At 50.5% G+C, this 27,131-nt stretch overlaps 1 protein-coding gene across 2 annotated transcripts in view; it reads left to right on the top strand.

Moving 5' to 3' along the window:
* Positions 1–3,833: 3,833 nt before the first annotated feature.
* The window catches only part of LOC137455746 (glioma pathogenesis-related protein 1-like), a 33,351-nt gene continuing 10,053 nt past the window's right edge, over positions 3,834–27,131 (top strand). Inside the window, exons 1-6 of one of the 2 annotated variants that reach the window (XM_068166826.1) lie at positions 3,834–4,050; positions 10,362–10,607; positions 14,661–14,764; positions 16,395–16,480; positions 18,470–18,496; positions 18,603–19,316. In XM_068166826.1, the coding sequence (XP_068022927.1) occupies positions 3,880–4,050; positions 10,362–10,607; positions 14,661–14,764; positions 16,395–16,480; positions 18,470–18,496; positions 18,603–18,760 (792 nt within the window). In that variant the 5' untranslated portion in view covers positions 3,834–3,879 and the 3' untranslated portion in view covers positions 18,761–19,316. Of the gene's footprint in view, positions 4,051–10,361; positions 10,608–14,660; positions 14,765–16,394; positions 16,481–18,469; positions 18,497–18,602; positions 19,317–27,131 lie in introns of those variants that run through there. The other variant, XM_068166827.1, reaches the window with a different exon arrangement.

Below are 27,131 nucleotides of genomic sequence, written 5' to 3'. Positions count from 1 at the left end.
TGGAGCTTTCACCTGTGTGTTTGCTCACTGCCATAACTGTCAGAAGCAGAACTCAACTCACCTTAATCTTTTAGTGCAACTTCAGGCAGACAATCTCCTTTCAAGACAAGCAGGTTTAGAATAGAATAGAATAGAATAGAATAGAATAGAATAGAATAGAATAGAATAGAATAGAATAGAATAGAATAGAATAGAATAGAATAGAATAGAATAGAATAGAATAGACCAGGTTGGAACAGACCTTCAAGATCATTCTGTCCAACCTATCAACCAATCCAACACCACCTAATCAACTAACCCATGGCACCAAGCACCCCATCAAGTCTCCTCCGGAAGACCTCCAGGGATGGGGACTCCACCACCTCCCCAGGCAGCCCATTCCAATGGGCAATCACTCTCTCTGTATAGAACTTCTTCCTAACATCCAACCTAAACCTCCCCTGGCACAGCCTGAGACTGTGTCCTCTTGTTCTGGTGCTGGCTGCCTGGGAGAAGAGACCAACCTCCGCCTGTCTACAACCTCCCTTCAGGGAGTTGGAGAGAGCAAGGAGGTTATCCCTGACCCTCCTCTTCTCCAGGCTAAGCAACCCCAGCTCCCTCAGCCTCTCCTCACAGGGCTGTGTTCCAAACCCCTCACCAACTTTGTTGCTCTTCTCTGGACTCATTCCAGCAAGTCAACCTCCTTCCTAACTGAGAGGCCCAGAACTAGACAGACTTAGTATCACAGTCTCACAGTATTGCCAAGGTTGGAAGAGACCTCAAAGATCATGGAGTCCAACCTGTCACCACAGACCTCATGACTAGACCATGGCACCAAGTGCCACGTTCAATCCCCTCTTGAACACCAGAACTACACCAACTAATCTGGAAATCACATTTGATCTCCCATACACTTTCCCTCCTTTCAGAATACTTCCCACTGAGTACTAGTTTTAAGTTTAAACTCTTTATTCCTTTACTGTCACTTCGGTTTAGGTTTAATACAAGTAAAGGGTTTTACTAGAGCACCTATTGGCACGGATGGAAATATTTCCCCAGGTCACACTAATAAGAAATGTGATCGGGGGGGAAAAAAGACTCTGCTGGCACAGAGAAATCCTAATAGAGTCCAGTGTCCTGCACCAGGTTTATAGAATAGAATAGAATAGAATAGAATAGAATAGAATAGAATAGAATAGAATAGAATAGAATAGAATAGAACCGAACCAGGTTGGAAGAGACCTTCAAGATCATGGTGTCCAACCTATCATCCAACACCACCTAATCAACTAACCCATGGCACCAAGCACCCCATCAAGTCTCCTCCTGAACACCTCCAGGGATGGGGACTCCACCACCTCCTTGGGCAGCACATTCCAATGGGCAATCACTCTCTCTGTGTAGAACTTACTCCTAACCTCCAGCCTAAACCTCCCCTGGCGCAGCCTGAGACTGTGTCCTCTTGTTCTGGTGCCGACTGCCTGGGAGAAGAGACCAAACTCTGCCTGTCTACAACCCCCTTTCAGGTAGGCAGAAGAAAGAGTGAAGTGAGTTCCTGGCCAAACAAGAGCAAATTGCTCTCTCCAACTCCCTGAAGGGAGGTTGTAGACAGACAGAGGTTAGTCTCTTCTCACAGGCAGCCAGCACCAGAACAAGAGGACACAGTCTCAGGCTGTGACAGGGGAGGTTTAGGCTGGACGTTAGGAGGAAGTTTTACACAGAGAGAGTGATTGCCCATTGGAATGGGCTGTCTGGGGAGGTGGTGGAGTCCCCATCCCTGGAGGTGTTCAGGAGGAGACTTGATGGGGTGCTTGGTGCCATGGGTTAGTTGATTAGGTGGTGTTGGATGATAGGTTGGACACAATGATCTTGAAGGTCTCTTCCAACCTGGTCTGGTCTATTCTATTCTATTCTATTCTATTCTATTCTATTCTATTCTATTCTATTCTATTCTAAATAAGGAGCTAGAGAAGTGACAGCAGGTCTGCCTGAAGTGGATTTTATGCAGGGAGAGTTATTTATTTTATTCTATGGATAAGCAAATATTATCAGCAAATCAGAAGCAGGTGAAGTGTTGACCCTTTTTTCTTGGTTTTATTTTCAAAGAGTTTGATCTAGAGGAAAATGCAGCTACTATATAAATTACAAGTCATCAGGCAAAACAAGCAGCAGCAGAATTTAGGAAGCACTCCAAGTCTGACACCAGCTGGCGAGCACGTGGTAGCAGCTCAAGCTTCACTTTTTCTGCCTGTCAAAGGTATTGCTGAGCAAATGCACAGGCACATAGTTTCGAGCATTACTGTGACTACACACCTCTTGGTTTAGAATGCCTTGGAAGGCATTCACCGAGCTACCTCAACAAAGAATGCTCTTTGTTATTCTCTAAAACAGAAGTGCACCTTTGGACCTCTGTACTCTGCATTGGTTAGGCCACACCTTGAGTCCTGTGTCCAGTTCTGGGCCCCTCAGTTTAGGAGGGGCACTTGAAGGTGTCCAGAGAAGGGCAACAAGGCTGGGGAGAGGTCTTGAGCACAGCCCTGTGAGGAGAGGCTGAGGGAGCTGGGGTTGCTTAGCCTGGAGGAGGCTCAGGGGAGACCTCATTGCTCGCTGCAACTACCTGAAAGTTCGTTGTAGCCAGGTGGGGGTTGGTCTCTTCTCCCAGGCAGCCAGCCCCAGAACAAGAGGACACAGTCTCAATCTGCATCAGGGGAAGTTTAGACTCAAGGTGAGAAGAAAGTTCTTCACTGAGAGAGTCATCCATCGTTGGGATGTGCTGCCCAGGGAGGTGGTGGAGTCCCCATCCCTGGAGGTGTTCAAGAGGGGATTGGATGTGGCACTTGGTGCCATGGTCTAGTCATGAGGTCTGTGGTGACAGGTTGGACTCAATGTTATCTTTGAGGTCACTCGGTGATACTGTGATACCTTGAGCTAAAACTCCTCTGCTGACATACACTGACACAGATTAACGTAGGTTTACACCATTCACGCTCAAAGGAGCTGAAAGCTCTTTCACCCGTTCAGTGCTATCTTTTCTAAGCAAGCATCTGCAACTCTTTCCAGTATGCCACCTGACAAATCCCATCTATTTCTGTGCTGACGTTCCCAACAGTAAAGTAACCCTTGGCTTCCTTACTGCCATTCTTAACACGCCCAGGGACTTACTCCCTCTGACACCTCACAGCTGCTGCCTGTTAAGAGCAACTCACTGTGCCCCTCCAGGCATTACCCGGGAAACAGCCCCGACGAGATAACGAGACACAGGCTGTTACCCGCACTTAAGTACCTTTCATAAGACAACACAGGCAAGAAACCCAAAGAGTAATGAACTAGGATAGCAGAACAGAGAGCGCTGCGGCGGGGTGGAAGGTTAAGGCTCGGTGCTCGGAGCCGCTTGACCAGGCCTCCCACTCATCACCGGCCGTGTACAGCACCCAGCACCTGGCAAAAAGGAGCCGAAGCACGGCTCACCCCGTTCCCGGGGACTCCCCTCAAGCTCGCCCGAGACAGGTCGCTGCTCCCGCAGCGAACCCTAAGCACCGCCCCGGCTCCTGCCCCTGCGATGCTGGCGGGGGTCCTAACAGCCGGCGACGGTCTGGCCGTCCCGCCCGCCTCCTCCCACGAGCATCCTGGGCACGACGACGGAGACGCACAGCACCAGTACCCACCGAGACCACGACCTGCCGGCGGCACCGCCACTGCCGGCGGCCCTGCCGCCGCGGCCCCGCCGCACCACACCGCGCGCGGCCACGCCCCCTCCCCGCCGCCCCGCGCCGCCCCGCTCGAGGGCTCGGCGAAGGCTCTGGAAGGAAGCAGCCTGAGGGCGAGGGAGAGAGAGAGAGGGAGGGCGGGAGAGGGAGAGAGAGAGAGAGAGGCACAGAGTCCCTGTGAGGCGCTGGCGCCATGCGGGCCTGGGCAGCGCTGCTGGCCTTGTGGCTGGTGCTGAGGACTGCGGCCGGGCAGGTGCCCAACCTGCCGGGCATTAGGGACAAGGGTTTCATTAGGGAGTGCGTGCAGGTCCACAACAACTTGCGCGGCGGTGTCCAGCCTTCTGCCAGCAACATGCGGTACATGGTAGGGACAGGCCTGGGGGTGCGCCGGGGCCTCCGCAGCCCCACCCGGGGGGGGGGTGTCTGGGGGCTGAGGAGGGCACTGGGGAAGGCCGGCGCTGGGGTCAGAAAAGTTCTTTGACAAGAGGCAGCGTTCCCGTTTGGTTACAAGCGACCGAGGCAATCGCCGTCAATTGAACGCAGCTTTAGTTTGAAGAGAGCCGTTTTGCAGCAGGAAGAGACGTGCGGAACAGCGCTGGGTGCTGGAATGCACGGCAACGGCTTTCTAACTCCCCTTTACATGTTCCACCCTTAATGCACATGCATGTACAGGTGGGGTTGTTTAAATCAGCTTGCCCTCCTGGTGGGCTTTCAATGCTGCAAGCCTCTGCTCGGCACAGCCGGTGGGAGGTGTGCCCAGGCCTTGTGATCCTGCCTGTCTACTCCTGTGGTTACAGCCCAAATCCTTTCCCGGGGATGGATCTCCACGCAGCTTCTGCTGATTCTCCCGATGCACCTTCGTGTTCACGTCTTCTGTAGCGACTTCTCCTTTCTCACCCTTCAAGAACTCGTTATTTCGTAATGCTTCACCTGGTAGCTGTTAGTTCCTGACGTTTCACTAGGGCATTAGTGTACATGCATTAAAGCAAATACAATTAATAAACAGCACAGCACCTACAGGATGGCCAAGGGCTCAGGCCCAGCCAGCATGGATTCAGGAAGGGCAGCTCCTGCCTGACCAACCTGATCTCCTTCCATGCCCAGGTGGTGCCTGGTGGATGTGGGGAAGGCTGTGGATGTGGTCTGCCTGGACCTCAGCAAGGCCTTTGCCACTGTCACCCACAGCAACCTCCTGGCCAAGCTGTCAGCCCCTGGCTTGGACAGCAGCACTCTGAGCTGGGTTAGGAAGTGGCTGGAGGCTGAGCCCAGAGAGTGGTGGTGAATGGTGCCACAGCCAGCTGGCAGCCAGGCACCAGTGGTGTGCCTGATGAACAGAAAAGTCTCATTAACAGAATAACAGAGTTGATAAGAATTTTCTGCTTGTTAGCTGAAATGCTGGAATGCAGGGAGGGGAAGAGGGGTTGGCAGGCAGCCTTTGGATAGATGAGGAATAACAGGATTTTTCAGTGATTCACTTCTGTTAGTCTTGGACAAGATGATCTTTTGTATAAGATAAAGGACCCCTGCATGACATGTATACTTCTGCTCTTTTTAGATAGGTAAGCTTTGTATAGATAGGAAGCATCTGGACCTCTGTCATTATAGACAGATAACTTTTTGTATAAAAGTTTGCCCAAAACTCTCTGAAGACACACAGGTCTTTTGAAATGATTCTACCTGTGTCAGGCACGCCAGAATAGAAGCATAATACAAGAAACTTACTGAGTCTCTTGTGTGTCATTCTCTAAGTCATGCCCCAGGGATCAGTGCTGGGCCCTGTGCTCTTTAACATCTTCATTGATGATCTGGAGGAGGGGATGGAGTCCAGCATCAGTAAATGTGCAGCTGACAGCAAGCTGGGGGCAGGAGTTGATCTGCTGGAGGGTAGAGAGGCTCTGCAGAGGGACCTTGCCAGGCTGGACAGATGGGCAGAGGCCAAGGGCAGGAGATTGAACACATCCAAGTGCCAAGTGCTGCACATTGGCCACAACAACCCCAGGCAGTGCTACAGGCTGGGGTCAGAGTGGCTGAGAGCAGCCAGGCAGAGAGGGACCTGGGGGTGCTGGTTGATGGTAGGCTGAACATGAGCCTGCAGTGTGCCCAGGCAGCCAGGAGGGCCAATGGCATCCTGGCCTGCATCAGGAAGAGTGTGGCCAGCAGGAGCAGGGAGGTCATTGTGCCCCTGTACCCTGCACTGGTTAGGCCACACCTTGAGTCCTGTGTCCAGTTCTGGGCCCCTCAGTTTAGGAAGGAGGTTGAGCTGCTGGAAGGTGTCCAGAGAAAGGCAGCGAAGCTGGAGAGGGGTCTGGAGCACAGCCCTGTGAGGAGAGGCTGAGGGAGCTGGGGTTGCTTAGCCTGGAGAAGAGGAGGCTCAGGGGAGACCTTCTTGCTCTCTCCAACTCCCTGAAGGGAGGTTGTAGCCAGGTGGAGGTTGGTCTCTTCTCCCAGGCAGCCAGCACCAGAACAAGAGGACACAGTCTCAGGCTGCGTCAGGGGAGGTTTAGGCTGGAGGTGAGGAGAAAGTTCTCCACAGAGAGAGTGATTGCCCATTGGAATGGGCTGCCTGGGGAGGTGGTGGAGTCCCCATCCCTGGAGGTGTTCAGGAGGAGACTTGATGGGGTGCTTGGTGCCATGGGTTAGTTGTTTAGGTGGTGTTGGATTGGTTGATGGGTTGGACACCATGATCTTGAAGGTCTCTTCCAACCTGGTTTATTATTCTAGTCTAGTCTAGTCTTCTAAGATCTTACTCTGTACTAAAACAAGTCAAATTAATCATAAACAACTGATTATAATAAGGCCTAAAAAGAATCTCATTCTAGTTACCTATGTAAGTTCCCAGTGTCTGATCCCTTTTCTCATCATTCATGCTGCTGCTTTTGCTTTAATCAAAATCATCTAATTGGCAGGAATTACCATTCCATTTATCACACATTTATTTAGCACTTCATAAGGCACAGGGGATCGTTCCCCAAGCCCATGGGCCTGAAAGCAAAATTGTTGTGGTTATTTACGTGTGAGCTGTCATGAAGTCACACTTGCCTAATTACAGTATGGCTCAGGTTGGGAAGGACCTCAGAGATTATAGAATCACAGAACTGTCAGGATTGGAAGGGACCTCAAGGATCATCCAGTCCCAACCCCCCTGCCATGGGCAGGGACACCTCACACCACAGCAGGTTGCTCACAGCCACCTCCAGCCTGGCTGCAAACACCTCCAGGCAGGAGGCTTCCACCACCTCCCTGGGCAACCTGTGCCAGGCTCTCACCACCCTCATGGGCAACAACTTCTTCCTCACAGCCAATCTCAATCTCCCCACTTCTAGTTCTGCTCCATCCCCCCCAGTCCTATCCCTGACACCCTCAAAAGTCCCTCCCCAGCTTTCTTGGAGCCCTCTTCACCTACTGGAAGGCCACAAGAAGGTCTGGGAGTCTTCTCCAGCCTGCACAACCCCAACTCCCTCAATCTGTCTCCAGAGCAGAGCAGCTCCAGCCCTCTGCTCATCCTCCTGGCCCTTCTCTGGACACCTTCCAGCACCTCCAAAGCCTTCCTGTACTGGGGACTCCAGAACTAGACACAGAGCTCCAGCTGTGGTCTCAGCAGAGTGGAGCAGAGGGGCAGAATCCCCTCCCTGGCCCTGCTGGCCACACTTCTCTTGCTGCAGCCCAGGCTCTGCTTGGCTCTCTGGGCTGCAAGTGCTGGCTCCTGCTGAGCTTCTCCTCCCCCAGCAGCCCCAAGGCCTTTTCTCCAGGGCTGCTCTCAAGCCAGTCCCTGCCCAGCCTGTATCAGTGCCTGGGATTGCCCTGACCCAGCTACAGGACTTTGGACTTGGTCTTGTTGAGCCTCATCTGTTCCAACTGCCCTGTCATGGCAGGGACACCTCTCAACTATGTTTGGTTGTCCAGGGCCTCATTCAACTTGGCCTTAAACACCTCCAGGCCGTTTAACTCCTCCCTCTACCTGTTATCTCATAATTATCTATGTTTAGCTCTTGAAAAACAAAGGAAAGAAGAAAAAATCTAAGTTTTGGCAGTTTGGAATTGCTAGGGCCCCAGGCCTTTGAAATGTGAGCTTAGAGTAATAAAACATGCTTAAGGTGACAAGGCAGGTGAGGTAGCTGTTTTGTGTTCAGTTATCATTGCATTTATTTGACAGGAACTCTAGCTGAGTCAGTTCAGGCCAGTGGGTCTAGAAGCAACAGGTGTGCCATACAAGGATGTAGTAATACAGGCCAGTGCAAAGTGTTCATATTCCACCCTGAGGAATGTCTCCTTAGGAAGAAAGATGGTCCTGTAGCAGGAGTGATTCAGAAGACTTAGGATCTCCATCAAAAGCGAGCATGTGAACTAGAATACCAGGGCTGAAGATGATTTCTGGTGGGAAAGAAAAGCCTTTGCTTGTCATAACCAAAGCAACTCGAAAATCTTTGCAGGAAAGTGTTAAGCAACACCAAAGAAGATTTCCTCTTTCCACAAGACGGAAATTTTATGTGCAATGAACAGCTAAAGTATGCATTTAGGAGTATGGTTAGAAAGACTACAGGCCTTGGAGAGAAAACAGCAGAAGCAGTGGAGTTGCTGTAAGGTCCACAGAGAGACTGAGTGAACTTAAATGTACAATGTTAGGAAGAAGTTCTACACAGAGAGAGTGATTGCCCACTGGAATGGGCTGCCTGGGGAGGTGGTGGAGTCACCATCCCTGGAGGTGTTCAGGAGGAGACTTGATGGGGTGCTTGGTGCCATGGGTTAGTTGTTTAGGTGGTGTTGAATTAGTTCATGGGTTGGACACCATGATCTTGAAGGTCTCTTCCAACCTGGTCTATTCTATTCTATTCTATTCTATTCTATTCTATTCTATTCTATTCTATTCTATTCTATTCTATTCTATTCTATTCTATTCTATTCTTTCTCTGTTTTGGGAACCATTTCCTCCCTCAAACACATGAACAGATGGACTGATCTAATACATATTCATGTTGTGGGAGGGGAGGGATAGGGCCCCCAGCCTGTGAGATGTTGGTAGTGGAAGAGCTTACGCCGGTCCGTAGTTGCAGACGAAGTGTGCTGCGTTGGTTATGGAGGAGTATCCCACGCTGGGGCAGAAGTGGACAGCACAGCCAACTTCGTGGGTTGGACATGATGATCTTGAAGGTCTCTTCCAACCTGGTCCATTCCATTCCATTCCATTCCATTCCATTCCATTCCATTCCATTCCATTCCATTCCATTCCATTCCATTCCATTCCATTCCATTCCATTCCATTCCATTCCATTCCATATGCCAGTAAACTAAGGTAATAAAACACAGGTTCTTCTACATAAGACACAAAGCTAGATGCTTTAGTGATAGAAGAAGCTTGCTGACAAACAGTCATGACTGGAAGACAAGTACTAAAGACCACTGAAGTTCAGGAATCAGAAGTTTTGTGATGGTGGCAGACTGTGAAGAAGTAATGCAGAATGAGTTACTGGCCAGACATTGGCATGTTTACCTCATGAAGTTGTCCCTGTAAAATGCTTCCATGTACATTTGAATCTTTCCTGTAGCAGGGGTAAGATTTGTTGCTGGAGGCTCTCTTAATACTGAAAATATTTTTACAGCATAACCTACAGTGGCTGTACATTTTTATTGTGAATTATTTTCTGTGTACCTAATGGAAATCCTTTATGAACAAAAAAACAAACAAACAAAAGGTTTAATATGTAATTTAATTTCTTGTCTGAAGGTCAAAGTGTTTTTAGTTGCCAGAAAGTACTCTTACAAAGTTAGTTTTCAGCAGTGAGGAGCAGCCAAGCTGGAAGGGAGAAGGAAAGGAACAAAGTGAGAAAAAATTCCAGCTGCACTGAAACTTCAAACTGCATTCTACCAATCTACCAATGAAATTCGTTTAGAACATTGATGTTTTCATTGTCTTCACCAAAACATTCAGCCAGAGTGTCCCAGCACTGTCCCTTTCTTAAAGGCACAGCCTCAAACGGTTACACCTGTGCTCAGCACTGGTTGGGCCACACCTTGAGTCCTGTGTCCAGTTCTGGGCCCCTCAGTTTAGGAAGGACATTGAGAGACATGAAGGTGTCCAGAGAAGGGCAACAAGGCTGGGGAGAGGCCTTGAGCACAGCCCTGTGAGAAGAGGCTGAGGGAGCTGGGGTTGTTTAGCCTGGAGAAGAGGAGGTTCAGGGGAGACCTCATTGCTCTCTACAACTACCTGAAGGGAGGTTGTAGCCAGGAAGGGGTTGGTCTCTTCTCCCAGGCAGCCAGCCCCAGAACAAGAGGACACAGTCTCAAGCTGTGCCAGGGGAAGTTTAGGCTGGAGATGAGGAGAAAGTTCTTCCCAGCAAGAGAGATTGGCCCTTGGGATGTGCTGCCCAGGGAGGTGGTGGAGTCCCCATCCCTGGAGGTGTTCAAGAGGGGATTGGATGTGGCACTTGGTGCCATGGTCTAGTCATGAGGTCTGTGGTGACAGCTTGGACTTGATGATCCTCTTCCAACCTTGGTGATACTGTGATCCTGTGATACTGTAAATAAAACACTGCCACTCAACTAGATAATGGGAAGCATTTCTTTGAGAAAGTCCAGTGTGTGATACCTATCTGGCCTTTACTGCCTGAGTGGCTTAGCTGCTTGAGATCTGGCTGTGACTGAACATTGCACAAGCTTTTCACCTTTTGTGTTTTGCAGAGTTGGGATGCAGCTCTGGCAAGGACCGCACGGGCCTGGGCAAAGAGATGCGTTTTCGAACACAACACATACTTAAGTCAGGAACGTCAGGGCCACCCGAATTTCTCATCTATTGGAGAGAATCTGTGGGCTGGAACTTACCAAGTCTTCAATGTTTCTAGTGCCATTAAATCCTGGTATGATGAGGTCGGCTCCTATAACTTTGCAACGCAGAAATGTACTAAAGTTTGCGGTCATTACCTTCAGGTAAGGGTTGAATGTCTTGTGTGATGCTGCCAGATGAATCAGTACAGGCTGTAAATAATACAGAGTTGTGTATGGGATTTGTAGTGACTGACATCCACTTGGCAGTGGTTGAACTGCTGCTTCCCCCTGCACTCATTCATCTCTTGTCTGCTAAACCTTTCTTCTTGCCCACAGTATTGATCTCACTGGAAGCCTCACTTCTCATGTCATAGTATCCATACTACACAGACTTCATAAAATAATAATTGCAAGTTCTCTGCCTGCAAAGCCTCACAGTTCTAAATTATATAAGTTTGGAGAGTCATAGAATTGTTAGGGTTGGAAGGGACCTCAAGAATCATCTAGTTCCAAGCCCCTGGCAATGGGCAGGGACACCTCACACCACAGCAGGTTGCTCACAGCCACATCCAGCCTGGCCTGAAAACCCTCCAGGCATGAGGCTTCCACCACCTCCCTGGGCAACCATGCCAGTGTCTTATCTCCCTCCTGGGGAAGGAATTCTTCCTAACATCCAATCTCAATCTCCCCACTTCTAGTTTTGCTCCATTCCCCCCAGTCCTATCACTCCCTGACCCCCTCAAAAGTCCCTCCCCACCTTTCTTGGAGCCCCCTTCAGATCCTGGAAGGCCACAATGAGGTCTCCTGGGAGCCTTCTCTTCTCCAGACTGAACAACCTCAACTCTCTCAGTCTGAAACACCATTTGAACTAATTACAGTAATTGCAGAATGTCTGTGGGTAATCCTTAGCAGAAATTTTAATAGAAGGAGGCAATACAGCTCAAGTAAATTGTATCCTTTACAAATCTTGTATAAAAAAGGAGGGGGGAAAAGCACCAACAGTAAATTTATGATATACTTCTTAGTGAAGAAGTGGCTCTCCAGCCACTCTGACCCCAGCCTGTTGCACTGCCTGGGGTTGTTGTGGCCAATGTGCAGCACCTGGCACTTGGATGTGTTCAGTCTCCTGCCCTTGGCCTCTGCCCATCTGTCCAGCCTGGCAAGGTCCCTCTGCAGAGCCTCTCTACTCTCCAGCAGATCAACTCCTGCCCCCAGCTTGCTGTCAGCTGCACATTTACTGATGATGGACTCAAAGCCCTCCTCCAGATCATCCATAAAGATGTTAAAGAGCACAGGGCCCAGCACTGCTCCCTGGGGCACACCACTGGTGCCTGGCTGCCAGCTGGCTGTGGCACCATTCACCACCACTCTCTGGGCTCAGCCTCCAGCCACTTCCTAACCCAGCTGAGAGTGCTGCTGTCCCAGCCAGGGGCTGACAGCTTGGCCAGGAGTTTACTGTGGGGGATGGTGTCCAAGGCCTTGCTGAGGTCCAGGTAGACCACATCCACAGCCTGCCCCACATCCACCAGGCAGTCACCTGATCATAGAAGGAGATCAGGTTGGTAGATTATTCTGGTAACTCAAAGTATTTTCATTTCATGATCTCAAGGCCACTCAAGAAGAGCCTCACAGCTACTGCTGTGTCCAGAGGCAGTTTCACTGCAAACATACTGCTCAGTATTTCCATTTGTAATTTCTACAGATGAAGCCCCATTGAATAGAGTGATAGGAAACTAAAGAGTCCATTTTATAGATTTAGTTTCATAGATGAAACCTAATCTGCTGCAAAAGTTAGTTTTCCACCACAGAGGTGTGCAAATCAATTTAAAATACTGCTCATAGAAAAGCTTTACTTTCTCAACAGAACTGTCAGTATTCAGAGACCTTCAAGATCATGGTGTCCAACCCATCAACCAATCCAACACCACCTAAACAACTAACCCATGGCACCAAGCACCCCATCAAGTCTCCTCCTGAACACCTCCAGGGATGGGGACTCCACCACCTCCCCAGGCAGCCCATTCCAATGGGCAATCACTCTCTCTGTGGAGAACTTCTTCCTCACCTCCAGCCTAAACCTCCCCTGGCACAGCTTGAGACTGTGTCCTCTTGTTCTGGTGCTGGCTGCCTAGGAGAAGAGACCAACCTCTGCCTGGCTACAACCTCCCTTCAGGGAGTTGTAGAGAGCAAGAAGGTCTCCCCTGAGCCTCCTCTTCTCCAGGCTAAGCAACCCCAGCTCCCTCAGCCTCTCCTCACAGGGCTGTGTTCCAAGCCCCTCCCCAGCTTTGTTGCCCTTCTCTGGACACCTTCCAGCAAGTCAACCTCCTTCCTAAACTGAGGGGCCCAGAACTGGACACAGGACTCAAGGTGTGGCCTAACCAGTGCAGTATACAGGGGCAGAATGACCTCCCTGCTCCTGCTGGCCACACTCTTCCTGATGCAGGCCAGGATGCCCTTTGCTCTCCTGGCTGCCTGGGCACACTGCAGGCTCATGTTCAGCCTACCATCAACCACTCCCCCCAGGTCCCTCTCTGCCTGGCTGCTCTCAGCCACTCTGACCCCAGCCTGTAGCACTGCCTGGGGTTGTTTTGGCCAATGTGCAGCACCTGGCACTTGGATGTGTTCAATCTCCTGCCCTTGGCCTCTGCCCATATTTATGCATTTCAGGCAGGTTTGCAAAGGAAGCCAATCAGTGGTAAAACAAAGCAGAGTGTGTGGGTTAAACACCTTGTGAAAGTAAATAATTCTTCAAAATTGATAAGTAAAGTCCCTGCATGATCTAGGAGTCACCATGGTCTTGAGGGCCCAGACTCAACATTGCCTCTGTGTAGAGCTGCTAAAAGAATCACAACAGAGAAACCTCAGCATGGTGACATTCTCTAAAACGTGTGTGAAACTCTTACAGAAAGGCCTCTGAAATGCTTAGCCCTTAGTCCAGGGTTTAGGTAACGCCACATTAAGCACTAAGAGCCTTCTCTGAGAAAGGTTTATGTCTGCTGAACTGCTTAGAGTTGCTGTTGAAGAGACAAACTTAAGGGGATGTTCAAACCAGTTTGTCAGTGGGAGGCCTATACTCCTTATAACAGGGAGATACTAAGAGTAATGCACAATGTCTTTTAAGTTTCCCAGAGATGTAAATATCACCATCCAGACATTGTACATACATGGTTAAACATTTTCACCTGAATTCAGTTTGTTTAGTCACGTGCAGAAAGTGTAGGAAGAATTATGTCCAGTTCTGGGCCCCTCAGGTTAGGAAGGACGTTGAGACACTTGAATGTGTCCAGAGAAAGGAAACAAAGCTGGGGAGAGGCCTTGAGCACAGCCCTGTGAGGAGAGGCTGAGGGAGCTGGGGTTGCTTAGCCTGGAGAAGAGGAGGCTCAGGGGAGACCTTCTTGCTTTCTCCAACTACCTGAAAGGAGGTTGTAGCCAGGTGGGGGTTGGTCTCTTCTCCCAGGCAATCATAACCAGAACAAGAGGACACAGTCTCAAGCTGTGCCAGGGGAAATTTAGGCTGGAGATGAGGAGAAAGTTCTTCCCAGAAAGAGAGATTGGCCATTGGAATGGGCTGCCCAGGAGTTGGTGGAGTCACTGTCTCTGGAGGTGTTCAAAAAGGATTGGATGAGGCACTTGGAGCCATGGTTTAGTTGTCAGGAGGTGTTGGGTGATAGGCTGGGCTTGATGGTCTCTGAGGTCTTTTCCAACCTTATTGATTCTATGAATCTCCAAGGAAAAAGCAGAGGATGCTCAAACTGGCAGTAAACCTTCTTCTAAGCATGGCTGAAAGTGTGCAGTGCTAATGATCCCAGTTTTAAGATTACAGCAGTAATCACTCGGAGCACTTCTGACACACAGAAGAAGCCCTTCTTGCAGTCCTGAGTTACGAACACTGAAACTAATTAAAGGATGTGTTAGGTATCTGCCACTCATTTAATTGTTGGGATTTACCCAACAATCATGAAGTCAGTGACTCTTTCTGAACTTGCTCTGTAAAAGACTCTGGCAACTTGCTGCACAGGACACTTTTATCTGGAGGGGGAATGTTTGGAGGTTAAGCTTAAAAGGCTCACCAGCAATTAAAAAATGCTCTAGAGAAGATGTTACAAAACGGCAATAATAGGTAAGATTGCTGAAAACAGTGAAAACTGTCTAGATCTTAGACTAGGCAGCTGCTGAGTGTAGTTTCTAATTCATTTCAAACCTGGGTTTTTATAGGTTGTCTGGGACTATTCCTATAAAATTGGCTGTGCTGTTACTTACTGTAAGGAGGTTGCAGGAATCCCAGACGCAGCAAATTTTGTTTGCAACTACTCACCGAGGTAAGGTGCTGGTTCAGATGTTACAAAAGTGAAAGCAATCATCACCATGTTTAGCTGCAAGTAAATTAGGTTCTCAGCACGACATGAGAAAGCACTGGAGAAGTCTCAGCTGATGTTGGAAATGATCTGTTGTGAGACAACACAGCACTGCTGTTCCAAAGGATGCAAACAGATGTCTCACACACAATGCTCAGCGCTCAGCACAAAGCAGCCAGTGCCTGATCCAGTTCCTCTCCTGCAGAGGCAGCCAGTACTGCCTGCTTGCCCCACCAGCACCTTGCTTAGAGCAGGGTGATTCCCCTCAGTCTGCTCCTAGGGTGGTTGCTGTATAATGCAAATTGTTGTGATTGCTCAGGCATGCAAGAGACTGGAATAACAAATGCCAGCAAGGACTGCTGCTGGTGGGTAAGCATCCAGGCTGGAGCTCTCCATTCAGGCAGCTGGCGAGCTTTCTGTTTGTGTTGCACCTTGCCAGCTTTATTTATTGGTAGCTTGGTAAATGCAATCAGAGAAAATACTGATTGTCTAATTCAGTTGTTGAGAGAGCCTTGAGCATTAGAATGCTCACTCCCTTAGTGTTTAAACTGTCATTTTTACTGAGGAATATCAAGCAGACAAATCCTGACTTCATCAACTTCATTGGCTTCTTTTTTTCATATGACACAGAAGAAATGAGAAGGCTGCTGCAGGCAACTGCTGTCAGAGCTGGGATTACTTCTTATAGCTTTGTCTGGTTTATAGATGTTCTTCAGCCTTTCACACCATAAAAAGATGTGTGAGGAACGTTTTCCTGAGCCTGGGCAGGGTAGTTAGTACTGCAGGCTGATCTTTCTGGTCAAACACTTTGCTCTGCTTGGATGAGGTACTTAAACATGTAAGGATTCCACTGTCTTCACTAAGACCCTATACTCTTAGGCATTTGTTTCATAGTTTCATTCAGGGTTGGAAGGGACCACAAGGATCATCTAGTTCCAACCCCCCTGCCATGGGCAGGGACACCCCACACTAAATCAGGCTGGACAGAGCCTCATCCAGCCTGCTCTTAAACACCCCCAGGGACGGGGCCTCGACCACCTCCCTGGACAACGCATTCCAGGGTTTCACCACTCTCATGGTGAAGAACCTCCTCCTCACATCTAGCCTGAATCTCCCCACCTCCAGCTTCATTCCATCATTGTGTTTTATGGAGCAAAGGTCTTGTTTCTCAAGGTTACAATTCAACGGTCAGCAGCTCGCAAGATTTCTTTCTGTGCTAAATAGTTAAGTTTCAGCCAGTTAGAGTGTGTCAGCTTAAATATGTTCTGCTCTGAAATCCTCATTTTGCTTCAGTTAAAACCAAGCTCCATCCAGAACATTGTTTTTTAGGAAGTTCCTATACCAATGGAAAATGGGAATGAAATGCCTGGAGACTTGCCCATGAGCAAGAGTTCAGCTTCCAAAGATTCCTTCCTTCCACAGGGATAGAACATTGAAACTTACAAAAAAAAAAAGGAAATGATGCTGAAGGGCTTTTTTGGGATGAATTCCCATCCATGTGTTGTATTTTCATTGTAGTGACTTGAAGAAGTCACTGGAGATGTTTAACACATCGTTTAAAATCATGTGTGAAACTTCCCTTTCTCCTCTGTAGTGGTAATCTGCCAAGAAAACCATATCTAGAAGGAAGAGCCTGCAGTAAATGTGACAAAGGAGACACCTGTGAAAACAACCTGTGCAGTAAGTAAAAGCAAGTGTAAAATGCAGTAGGTAAAAGGTAATGGTACAGCCACCCACTTGGACAAAGCATGTTGCAAGCTTTCTTTTTCTCCTTGATGGTGCTCACTCAAGTCTAATTCACAAGTACTTTAAACCTCTTCCTAAGGCCATTTACATTGGGGAAATCCATCCTAGATTCATGAGGGACTTTTCAGGCTGTCTTTTTAGGGTGGCTAGCCTGGCTCTGTCCTCCTGACAATTGCCCTTGTAACCACCAGTGAGGTTACCCCACAGTGTCACCTTCTCCAAGCTAAAGAGCCCCAGCTCCCTCAACCTTTCCTCATAAGAGAGATGTTCCACTGCCTTCAGCATCCTTGTGGCTCTGCGCTGGTCTCTTCCAAGCAGTTCCCTGAGGTCCTCCTTGAGCTGAGGGGATCAGAACTGCACACAATATTCTAGATGCAGCCTCACCAGGGCAGAGTAGAGGGGTAGGAGAGCCTCTCCCAACCTACTATCCACACCCCTTCTAATGCAGCCCAGGATGCCATCAGCCTTCGTGGCCACAAGGGCTCGTTTCTGGCTCATGGGCATTCTTCTGCCCACCAGGAACCCCAAGTCCCTTTCCCCTGCGCTGCTCTCCCAACAGCTCAGCCCCCGACCTCTCCTGCTCCGTGGGGTTGTTCTTTCCCAGGTGCAAGACTCTACACTTGCCCTTGTTCTATTTCATTCAGTTTCTCCCTGTCCAAGTCTCCAGGTTGTCCAGGTTGCCCTTCTCATTCCTAAAACTCTATTCAATAGAATTTCCTGCTCATGTGTATTCTGAAATTTAAACAGTATTGGTGACGGCAGGAGTTGATCTGCTGGAGGGTAGAGAGGCTCTGCAGAGGGACCTTGCCAGGCTGCACAGATGGGCAGAGGCCAAGGGCAGGAGATTGAACACATCCAAGTGCCAGGTTCTGCACATTGGCCACAAAAACCCCAGGCAGTGCTACAGGCTGGGGTCAGAGTGGCTGAGAGCAGCCAGGCAGAGAGGGACCTGGGGGTGCTGGTTGATGGTAGGCTGAACATGAGCCTGCAGTGTGCCCAGGGGGCCAAGAAGGCCAATGGCATCCTGGCCTGCATCAGGAACAGTGTGGCCAGCAGGAGCAGGGAGGTCATTCTGCCCCTGGACACTGCACTGGTTAGGCCACACCTTGAGTCCTGTGTCCAGTTCTGGGCCCCTCAGGTTAGGAAGGAGGTTGAGCTGCTGGAAGGTGTCCAGAGAAGGGCAAAAAAGTTGGTGAGGGGCTTGGAGCACAGCCCTGTGAGGAGAGGCTGAGGGAGCTGGGGTTGCTTAGCCTTGAGAGGAGGAGACTCAGGGGAGACCTTCTTGCTCTCTCCAACTCCCTGCTGGGAGGTTGTAGCCAGGCAGAGGTTGGTCTCTTCTCCCAGGCAGCCAGCACCAGAACAAGAGGACACAGTCTCAGGCTGCGCCAGGGGAGGTTTAGGCTGGAGGTTAGGAGGAAGTTCTACACAGAGAGAGTGATTGCCCATTGGAATGGGCTGCCTGGGGAGGTGGTGGAGTCCCCATCCCTGGAGGTGTTCAGGAGAAGACTTGATGGGGTGCTTGGCGCCATGGGTTAGTTGATTAGGTGGTGCTGGGTGATAGGTTGGACGCAATGATCTTGAAGGTTTCTTCCAACCTGGTCTAGTCTAGTCTAGTCTAGTCTAGTCTAGTCTACTCTACTCTACTCTACTCTACTCTACTCTACTCTAAGAGAGACAAAGGAGAGAGGATTCAAACTGAAAATACAGTGACTGTATTCTATGTCTCCCTTGTTCTAAACAAGAGCAGCCTCCTGGGGACATTCATGTTCTAAAGTTTTGGGTAATGTTTATCAGTGGGAATTCTCAGTCAGTTCTGTTGTCTGTAATAAACCTGATGAGTTTGTTTTACCTAGCTAGTAAAACTTCCAGGAGAGACAGATGCTGGCTGGCTGTAATGCTTTGGGTTTTTTCCCCTTTCTGCAGGAAATCTGAGGCGTGATAAAATTATCTGTAAGTATCCCCATTTTTACACTGCTACAGATACTCCTTAGTGACTCTAAAAGTGTGTGAGAAGTGTGTCCTCCAATAACCTTCCTCTTGATGTGCTTGTCCCTAGATTACCCACGGTGGTACCCTCCTTGGGAGTCCAGTGACAGAGTGTGTGGCAGAGCCTGTGCCATTGTCATCACTTTGAGAGCATTGCTGCTGCTTCTTACTCCTGTGGCTGTTTACTGTGTCCCAAAGCTCTGTACAAGCTTGCATATGTCTACCTAACTGGATTTGAGACACACACTGTCTTCTGAAGGGCCTTGCTAATGGGAAAACAACCAACCAACAAGTGGAATTATATGTGCTAAACCCTGAGCTGAAGGTGGGATCTGGTAAGAGCTTGAGCTTTGTTTTTCAATACCAGCCTCCCCCACACTGTGACATACTCTGCTCCTGGAATTCCAGGAGAGAAGTGTGTGTTCCAACACCTGCTACAACTCATTTAGATGCTGAGGGAAAGCTAACATCCTATGATACCATATTACATACTCAGTCCTGTTTCCTTGAGTGACAGTATTGAAAGATTGTTCTTTAGAAGCCTTGATGTTTGTGAAGTTAGTGCAGCTTGGTATTTATAAGCTAATGCATTTAATGTTGCTCTTTTCAAGCTGTTGCTCTTTCAAGACCTTTGTTAAAGTGCTTTGTTCCTAACTTCCTGTAAAGCTAGGGCTCAGTTTAATTTTTCTTCTATTCCTTGTCTCACCATGCACTGTTAGTTACCCATAGCCTATTGCCTCTTTTCTGTGTTCTCAAGTTTTCACAATAAAAATTGTTTTGTCTTGACACTTGCTCAAGTCCATGCAGATTTTACTCTTCTTTCTCCAATATGTGAAGTCAGAGGGCCACAGGGTGTTAGGGGTTGGAAGGGGCCTCTGGAGACCATCAAGTCCAATCTCCCTGCCAGAGCAGGACCAGAGAATCCAGCACAGGGCACACAGGAATGCATCCAGATGGGTTTTGAAAGCCTCCAGAGGAGACTCCACAGCCTCTCTGGGCAGCCTGCTCCAGGCCTCTGGGACCCTCACAGGGCAGAAGTTCCTCCTCATGCTGGGCTGGAACCTCCTGTGCTGTACTTTATATCCACTGTCCCTTGTCCTATCCCAGGGTGCAGCTGAGCAGAGCCTGTCCCTGTCCCCTCCCTCCTGACCCCCAGCCCTCAGATATTTATCTACATTGATTAAATCCCCTCTCAGTTTTCTCCAGTCTGAACAGCCCCAGGGCTCTCAGCCTCTCCTCCCCAGGGAGTGCTGCAGTCCCTGCAGCATCCTTGGAGCCCTCCCTTGGACTCTCCAGCAGATCCCTGTCCCTCTTGAACTGGGGAGCCCAGGACTGGATGCAATGTTGCAGGTGGTGAGGTCTCAGCAGGGCAGAGGTGAGTCTTTTATTAATAAGCTTTAACTTCACTTCTCTCTGAGAGACAGATGAAATTTATGCAAGAACTGAAGCTTTTCTTATTCACCAGTATGCCAAACCAGATTTGTTTTCCTTGCTTGTAGCTTTCTCTTTACTGGTGGATGCCAGCAGCAGCTTTGCCTTTTGTCGAGGCCACAACTTCTGTGGCTGATGCCAGGTTTGGGCAAGCTGTTCTGCAGCATCTCCTCAGGTAAAGGCCTACACTCACAGAAGGGGTTGGCAGTCACCCTGAGCAGAGCATGCTCAAAGGAAAGCCTAAAGCACACCTGGAGTGTTGCTCCTTGCTGACAGGCATGGCAGATGCCAGGTTCAATCTGCCCTCTGCCAGCCAGCTATGACGACAGAGAGAGCTGAACCTTGTGAAGCAATTCCCCTTCTGGTGGCTTTGGTGGTTCCAAGTGCTTCCCCACCCTCAGGACAGGCTCTGTACAACCTCCTGCTAGCTTTATTTCTCAGAGATTCTTCATTCAAAAACTGAAAAAAATCCCAAACCACAACTGAAAGTATTGCAGAATTATGAACATGGATGTCCATGTGCAGTGTCCAGGGGCAGAATGACCTCCCTGCTCCTGCTGGCCACACTCTTCCTGATGCAGGCCAGGATGCCACTGGCCCTCCTGGCTGCCTGGGCACACTGCAGGCTCCTGTTCAGCCTACCATCAACCAGCACCCCCAGGTCCCTCTCTGCCTGGCTGCTCTCAGCCACTCTGACCCCAGCCTGTAGCACTGCCTGGGGTTGCTGTGGCAGAACCTGACACTTGGATGTGTTCAATCTCCTGCCCTTGGCCTCTGCCCATCTGTCCAGCCTGTCAAGGTCCCTCTGCAGAGCTCTCCTACCTTCCAGCAGATCAACTCCTGCCCCCAGCTTGCTGTCATCTGAAAATTTACTGATGATGACTCCATCCCCTCCTCCAGATCATCAATGAAGATGTTAAAGAGCACAGGGCCCAGCACTGCTCCCTGGGGCACACCACTGGTGCCTGGCTGCCAGCTGGCTGTGGCACCATTCACCACCACTCTCTGGGCTCAGCCTCCAGCCACTTCCTAACCCAGCTCAGAGTGCTGCTGTCCCAGCCAGGGGCTGACAGCTTGGCCAGAAGTTTGCTGTGGGGGATGGTGGCAAAGGCCTTGCTGAAGTCCAGGCAGACCACATCCACAGCCTGCCCCACATCCACCAGGCAGTCACCTGGGCATGGAAGGAGATCAGGTTGGTCAGGCAGGACCTGCCCTTCCTAACTCCATGCTGGCTGGGCCTGATCCCTTGGCCATCCTGTAAGTGCTGTGTGATTGCATTCAGGATGACTGCTCCATAAGCTTGCCTGGCACTGAGGGCAGGCTGACAGGCCTGGAATTCCCTGGCTCTTCCAACCTGCCCTGCTTGTGGCTGGGTATCAGAACAGGCTATGGACAGGCTATGGACAGGTCTCAGCTTGTTCAGTGGCACACATAAGGAAAAAGGTAGATAGTTGAAGGAGATAACCCAGCCACTTCAAGCCTTTACTCTAGCCCCCCCAGCAGTGCTGCCTAGCTGGAAAGGAAGCTAAATGCATAACCACATTCACAACATGAATTATTTCTGTGTCAGGAAGTTCATGGTAAAGAGGTAAGGTTCAGATCACTCATGATTTCAATCACTTGTAACATTTAAAGAGCCCTCAGTGTTTGATTTGAAATGCTGGTGCACAGAAGCAACCTCAGCTGCTCACACCACACATCCAGCAAGCCTGACAGACCAGCAGGACAAACACACAGCAACCTCTTGAGCTGTTGCATTGTATTCCAGAGCTTTTCATGGATTTTTCTTGTGTGGTTGGTTTTTTTTCCCCAGCCTTGAGCTCATGCAAATTTTTACTGTGCAGCAAAGAGCCACACAGCCTAACCACAAGATGTGTGAAGATAGCTCCTCGTGTTAGTGTGGGATCTGTGAATCCCCAGCTTCATTTGATACTCTCTGGTCTTTGTATTGGAAGGAGCAACTAAGTACTGTTGCTCAGAGGAGATCCTCTTGCTCTCCCATCTGCCTGCAACTTACAGCTTCACTACTGCTTCAAGCCCTGTGAGGAGAGGCTGAGGGAGCTGGGGTTGCTTAGCCTGGAGAAGAGGAGGCTCAGGGGAGACCTCATTGCTCTCTGCAACTACCTGAAGGGAGGTTGGAGCCAGGCAGAGGATGGTCTCTTCTCCCAGGCACCCAGCACCAGAACAAGAGGACACAGTCTCAAGCTGTGCCAGGGGAGGTTTAGGCTGGAGGTGAGGAAGAAGTTCTTCCCAGCAAGAGAGATTGGCCATTGGAATGTGCTGCCCAGGGAGGTGGTGGAGTCCCCATCCCTGGAGGTGTTTAGGAAGAGCCTGGATGAGGTACTTGGTGCCATGGTTTAGTTGATCAGATGGTGCTGGGTGAGAGGTTGGACTTGATGATGTTGGAGGTCTCTCCTCTCCTCTCCTCTCCTCTCCTCTCCTCTCCTCTCCTCTCCTCTCCTCTCCTCTCCTCTCCTCTCCTCTCCTCTCCTCTCCTCTCCTCTCCTCTCCTCTCCGAACCTCTCCTCTCCGAACCTCTCCTCTCCGAACCTCTCCTCTCCTCTCCGAACCTCTCCTCTCCGAACCTCTCCTCTCCTCTCCGAACCTCTCCTCTCCGAACCTCTCCTCTCCGAACCTCTCCTCTCCTCTCCGAACCTCTCCTCTCCTCTCCTCTCCTCTCCGAACCTCTCCTCTCCGAACCTCTCCTCTCCTCTCCTCTCCTCTCCTCTCCTCTCCTCTCCTCTCCTCTCCTCTCCTCTCCTCTCCTCTTCTCTCCTCTCCTCTCCTCTCCTCTCTCCTCTTTGCATACTTCACACAGGATGCCCACCTGTCTCTGAGCAAAGATGCAAAGCCCTCTGTTGCTTTATGAAAGCTCATCATGTTTGAGGAATCACAGAATTAACCAGGTTGGAAAAGACTTTTGAGGTTACCCAGTCCAACCTATCCCCCAACACCATCTGATCAACTCAACCATGGCTCCAAGTGCCTCAGCCAGGCTCTTCCTAAACACCTCCAGGGATGGGGACTCCACCACCTCCCTGGGCAGCACATCCCAAGGGACAATCTCTCTTGCTGGGAAGAATTTCTTCCTAATATCCATCCCAAACTTCCCCTGGTGCAGCTTGAGGTTGTGTCCTGGTTGCCTGGGAGAAGAAACTGACCCCCACCTGGCTACAGCCTCCTTTCAGATAGTTGTAGAGAGAGAAATTGAATGAGATACAGCAAGGGCAAGTGTAGAGTCTTGCACCTGGGAAAGAACAACCCCAGGGAGCAGGAGAGGTTGGGGGCTGACCTCTTGGAGAGCTGTGAACGGGAAAAGGCCCTGGGGGTCCTGGTGGATGGGAGGCTGACCATGAGCCAGCAATGTGCTCTGGTGGCCAAGGACATCCTGGGGTGCATTAGAAGGGCTGTGGTTAGTAGGTCAAGAGAGGTTCTCCTACCCCTCCAATCTGCCCTGGTGGGGCCACATCTGGATTATTGTGTGCAGTTCTGGGCCTCTGGGTTCAGGAAGGACCACAGGGAACTGCTTGAAAGAGTTCAGTGCTGAGGCACAAAAATGATTAAGGGAGTGGAAGATCTTCCTTAGGAGGAGAGCCTGAGGGAGCTGAGGGCTCTGTAGCTTGGAGAGGAGAAGCCTGAGGGTGACCTCATTGCTGTTGATAAAGATGTGCAGGGTGAGTGCCCAGAGGACAGGCTGCCCAAGGGGGTTGTGGAGTCTCCCTCTCTGGAGACCTTCGAGACCTGCCTGGATGAGTTCCTGTGTGAGCTGCCCTGGGTGCTCCTGCTCTGGCAGGGGGTTGGACTGGATGATCTCTGGAGGTCCCTTCCAGCCCCTGGCATTCTGTGATTCTGCAGTGAATGCAGCAATGAGAAACGTGTAGACAAGCTCTGTGGCAAGACCAAAGTTGATCAGCTAAGAGAATTGCTTAGAAACCCACGTGCCATGAATGTCAGTGTAAATGTTACAGCTCAGCTGGGATTAAGCACCTGGTGGAACTGTACACCACCACACAGCAACAGGAACACACCCCTGGTAAGAGCAGTATAAGAAGGAGCTAAATGAAGCAGCTGGCTTTGCAGCCTCTCAGAGGTAGGAGCCAGACTTTCTGTTGCAGTATCAGTGAGACTGCTTTCCACTTCTTGTCTGAGCAGGAAGTCAAGTCTAAAACTTCAGCCCCAACACACATTCCCTGTCTGCTTCCTCTTTCTTGGCAGAAATATCATATTTCACGTCTGCTTTTTCACTTCTTTGGTACAGCCTATCATGTTTTCCAGACAAGGGAAGCTCTGAGCCCATAAGAAGGCTGTACAGAAAAGCACAGTGGTCTGCAACTGCCACAGGGTGCTGAAATGCAGCACTGAAAGATGACTCCTTTTTGTTGTTTCTAAAGCAGTTTGAAGCTGTGAACCTTTACATTATTGCATCCAGTCCCAAATCACCTAGAAATAGTCTTTTAAATAAACAAACAGATTCTAGGGCACACCACAGATAGTAAACCAACTATGGATTTGGTGCAGAGCTGTAATGGGGATGATCTCTGCCAGCCAGGCTCTAGAGTAGCTTCAGCTGTGGAATTAATTAACCCTATGGTACTCTTAGAATCATAGAATCAATAAGGTTGGAAAAGACCTCAGAGATCATCAAGTCCAACCTGTCACGCAGCACCTCCTGACAACTAAACCATGGCTCCAAGTGCCACATCCAATCCCCTCTTGAACACCTCCAGGGATGGGGACTCCACCACCTCCCTGGGCAGCACATTCCAATGGCTAACAGCTCTCTCAGTGAAGAACTTTCTCCTCATCTCCAGCCTAAACCTCCCCTGGCACAGCTTGAGACTGTGTCCTCTTGTTCTGGTGCTGGTTGCTAGAGAGAAGAGACCAACCCCCACCTGGCTACAACCTCCCTTCAGGGAATTGTAGAGGGCAATAAGGTCTCCCCTGAGCCTCCTCTTCTCCAGCCTAAGCAACCCCAGCTCCCTCAGCCTCTCCTCACAGAGCTGTGCTCCAAACCCCTCCCCAGCCTTGTTGCCCTTCTCTGGACACCTTCAAGTGTCCCAACCTCCTTCCTAACCTGAGGAGCCCTGAACTGGACACAGGACTCAAGGTGTGGCCTAACCAGTGCTGAGCACAGGGCACAATGACTTCCCTGCTGCTGCTGGCCACACTGTTCCTGATGCAGGCCAGGATGCCATTGGCCTTCTTGGCCACCTGGGCACACTGCTGGCTCATGTTCAGCCTACCATCAACCAGCACCCCCAGGTCCCTCTCTGCCTGGCTGCTCTCAGCCACTCTGCCCCCAGCCTGTAGCACTGCCTGGGGTTTTTGTGGCCAATGTGCAGAACCTGGCACTTGGATGTGTTCAATCTCCTGCCCTTGGCCTCTGCCCATCTGCCCAGCCTGGCAAGGTCCCTCTGCAGAGCCTCTCTACCCTCCAGCAGATCAACTCCTGCCCCCAGCTTGCTGTCAGCTGCACATTTACTGATGATGACTCCATCCCCTCCTCCACATCATCAATGAAGATGTTAAAGAGCACAGGGCCCAGCACTGATCCCTGGGGCACACCACTGGTGCCTGGCTGCCAGCTGGCTGTGGCACCATTCACCACCACTCTCTGGGCTCAGCCTCCAGCCAGTTCCTAACCCAGCTCAGAGTGCTGCTGTCCAAGCCAGGGGCTGACAGCTTGGCCAGGAGGTTGCTGTGGGGGATGGTGGCAAAGGCCTTGCTGCAGTCCAGGCAGACTCCATCCACAGCCTGCCCCACATCCACCAGGCAGTCACCTGGGCATGGAAGGAGATCAGGTTGGTCAGGCAGGACCTGCCCTTCCTAACTCCATGCTGGCTGGGCCTGATCCCTTGGCTGTCCTGTAAGTGTTGTGTGATTGCACTCAAGATGACTGCTCCATAGCCTTGCCTGGCACTGAGGGCAGGCTGACAAGCCTGGAGTTTGCAGGTTCCTCCTTCCAGCCCTTCTTATTTCTCTTTGTGATATCCTGGCTGACTCATCTTGAGGTCTCAGGCTGATGCATCACAGGAAAACTAGAAACACCTCAAAGACAAGGGGGAGGGAGACAAAGAAGAGAGATGTTAAAAATAAAGTGCTGGCCAAGTGCAGGGTTCTGCACTTTGGCCACGATCACCACAGGCAGTGCTGCAGGCTGGGGGTGAGTGACTGGAGGGCAGACTGGCAGTGAGAGACCTGGTAGTGCTGGGTGACAGGGCAGAACAAATGGGCCCAGGACTGATTCTGGTTCAGAAATGGCAGATCTCAGCCTCATTAAAACAGTCCAACCTGGTGACAGGTTCAGTTTGTTAGGTTGTTTTTAGAGACATTTAGCCCTCTGCCTCTTTTGTTCTTAGTGAGGGAAACAAACCTCTCTTTCAAGCTGGATGGATGGAGGGATCAGTCCTGGGACCAGGCTTGTTCAACATCTTTGTGGGTGCCAGGGACAGTGGCACTGAGTGCACCCTCAGCAGGGTTGCTGCTGACACCAAGCTGTGTGGTGCAGCAGACAGCTGGAGGGAAGGGATCCATCCAGAGGGACCTGGACAGGCTGCAGAGGTGGGCACAAGCCAACCTCAGGAGGTTCAACAAGACCAAGGGCAGGGTCCTGCAGCTGGGTGGAGGCAATCCCAGGCACAAATCCAGGTTGGGCAGGGACTGGCTGGAAAGCAGCCCTGAGGAGAGAGACTTGGGGGTGCTGGGGGAGGAGAAGCTCACCAGGAGCTCTCAGTGTGCACTTGCAGCCCAGAAAGCCAACCAGAGCCTGGGCTGCAGCGGGAGAAGTGTGGCCAGCCGGGCAAGGGAGGTGATTCTCCCCCTCTGCTCAGCTCTGGGGAGACCCCACCTGGAGTCCTGCCTCCAGTTCTGGAGCCCCTATGACAAGAGGGATCTGGAGGTGCTGGAAGGTGTCCAGAGCAGGGCCAGGAGGATGAGCAGAGGGCTGGAGCACCTCTCCTGTGAGGACAGACTGAAGGAGTTGGGGCTGTTCAGTCTGGAGAAGAGAAGGCTCCCAGGTGACCTCATTGTGGCCTTCCAGGATCTGAAGGGGGCTCCAGGAAGGCTGGGGAGGGACTGCTCAGGATCTCAGGCAGGGATAGGACTAGGGGGAATGGAATGAAGCTGGAGGTGGGGAGATTGAGGCTGGAGGGGAGGAGGAAGTTCTTCC

The sequence above is a fragment of the Melanerpes formicivorus genome, unplaced genomic scaffold (assembly GCF_026170545.1).
Source record: "Melanerpes formicivorus ecotype bairdi unplaced genomic scaffold, bMelFor1.0.p_v2 SCAF_108, whole genome shotgun sequence".
NCBI classification, from domain to species: Eukaryota; Metazoa; Chordata; class Aves; order Piciformes; family Picidae; genus Melanerpes; species Melanerpes formicivorus.
This window is presented reverse-complemented; position numbering and strand designations above follow the sequence as displayed.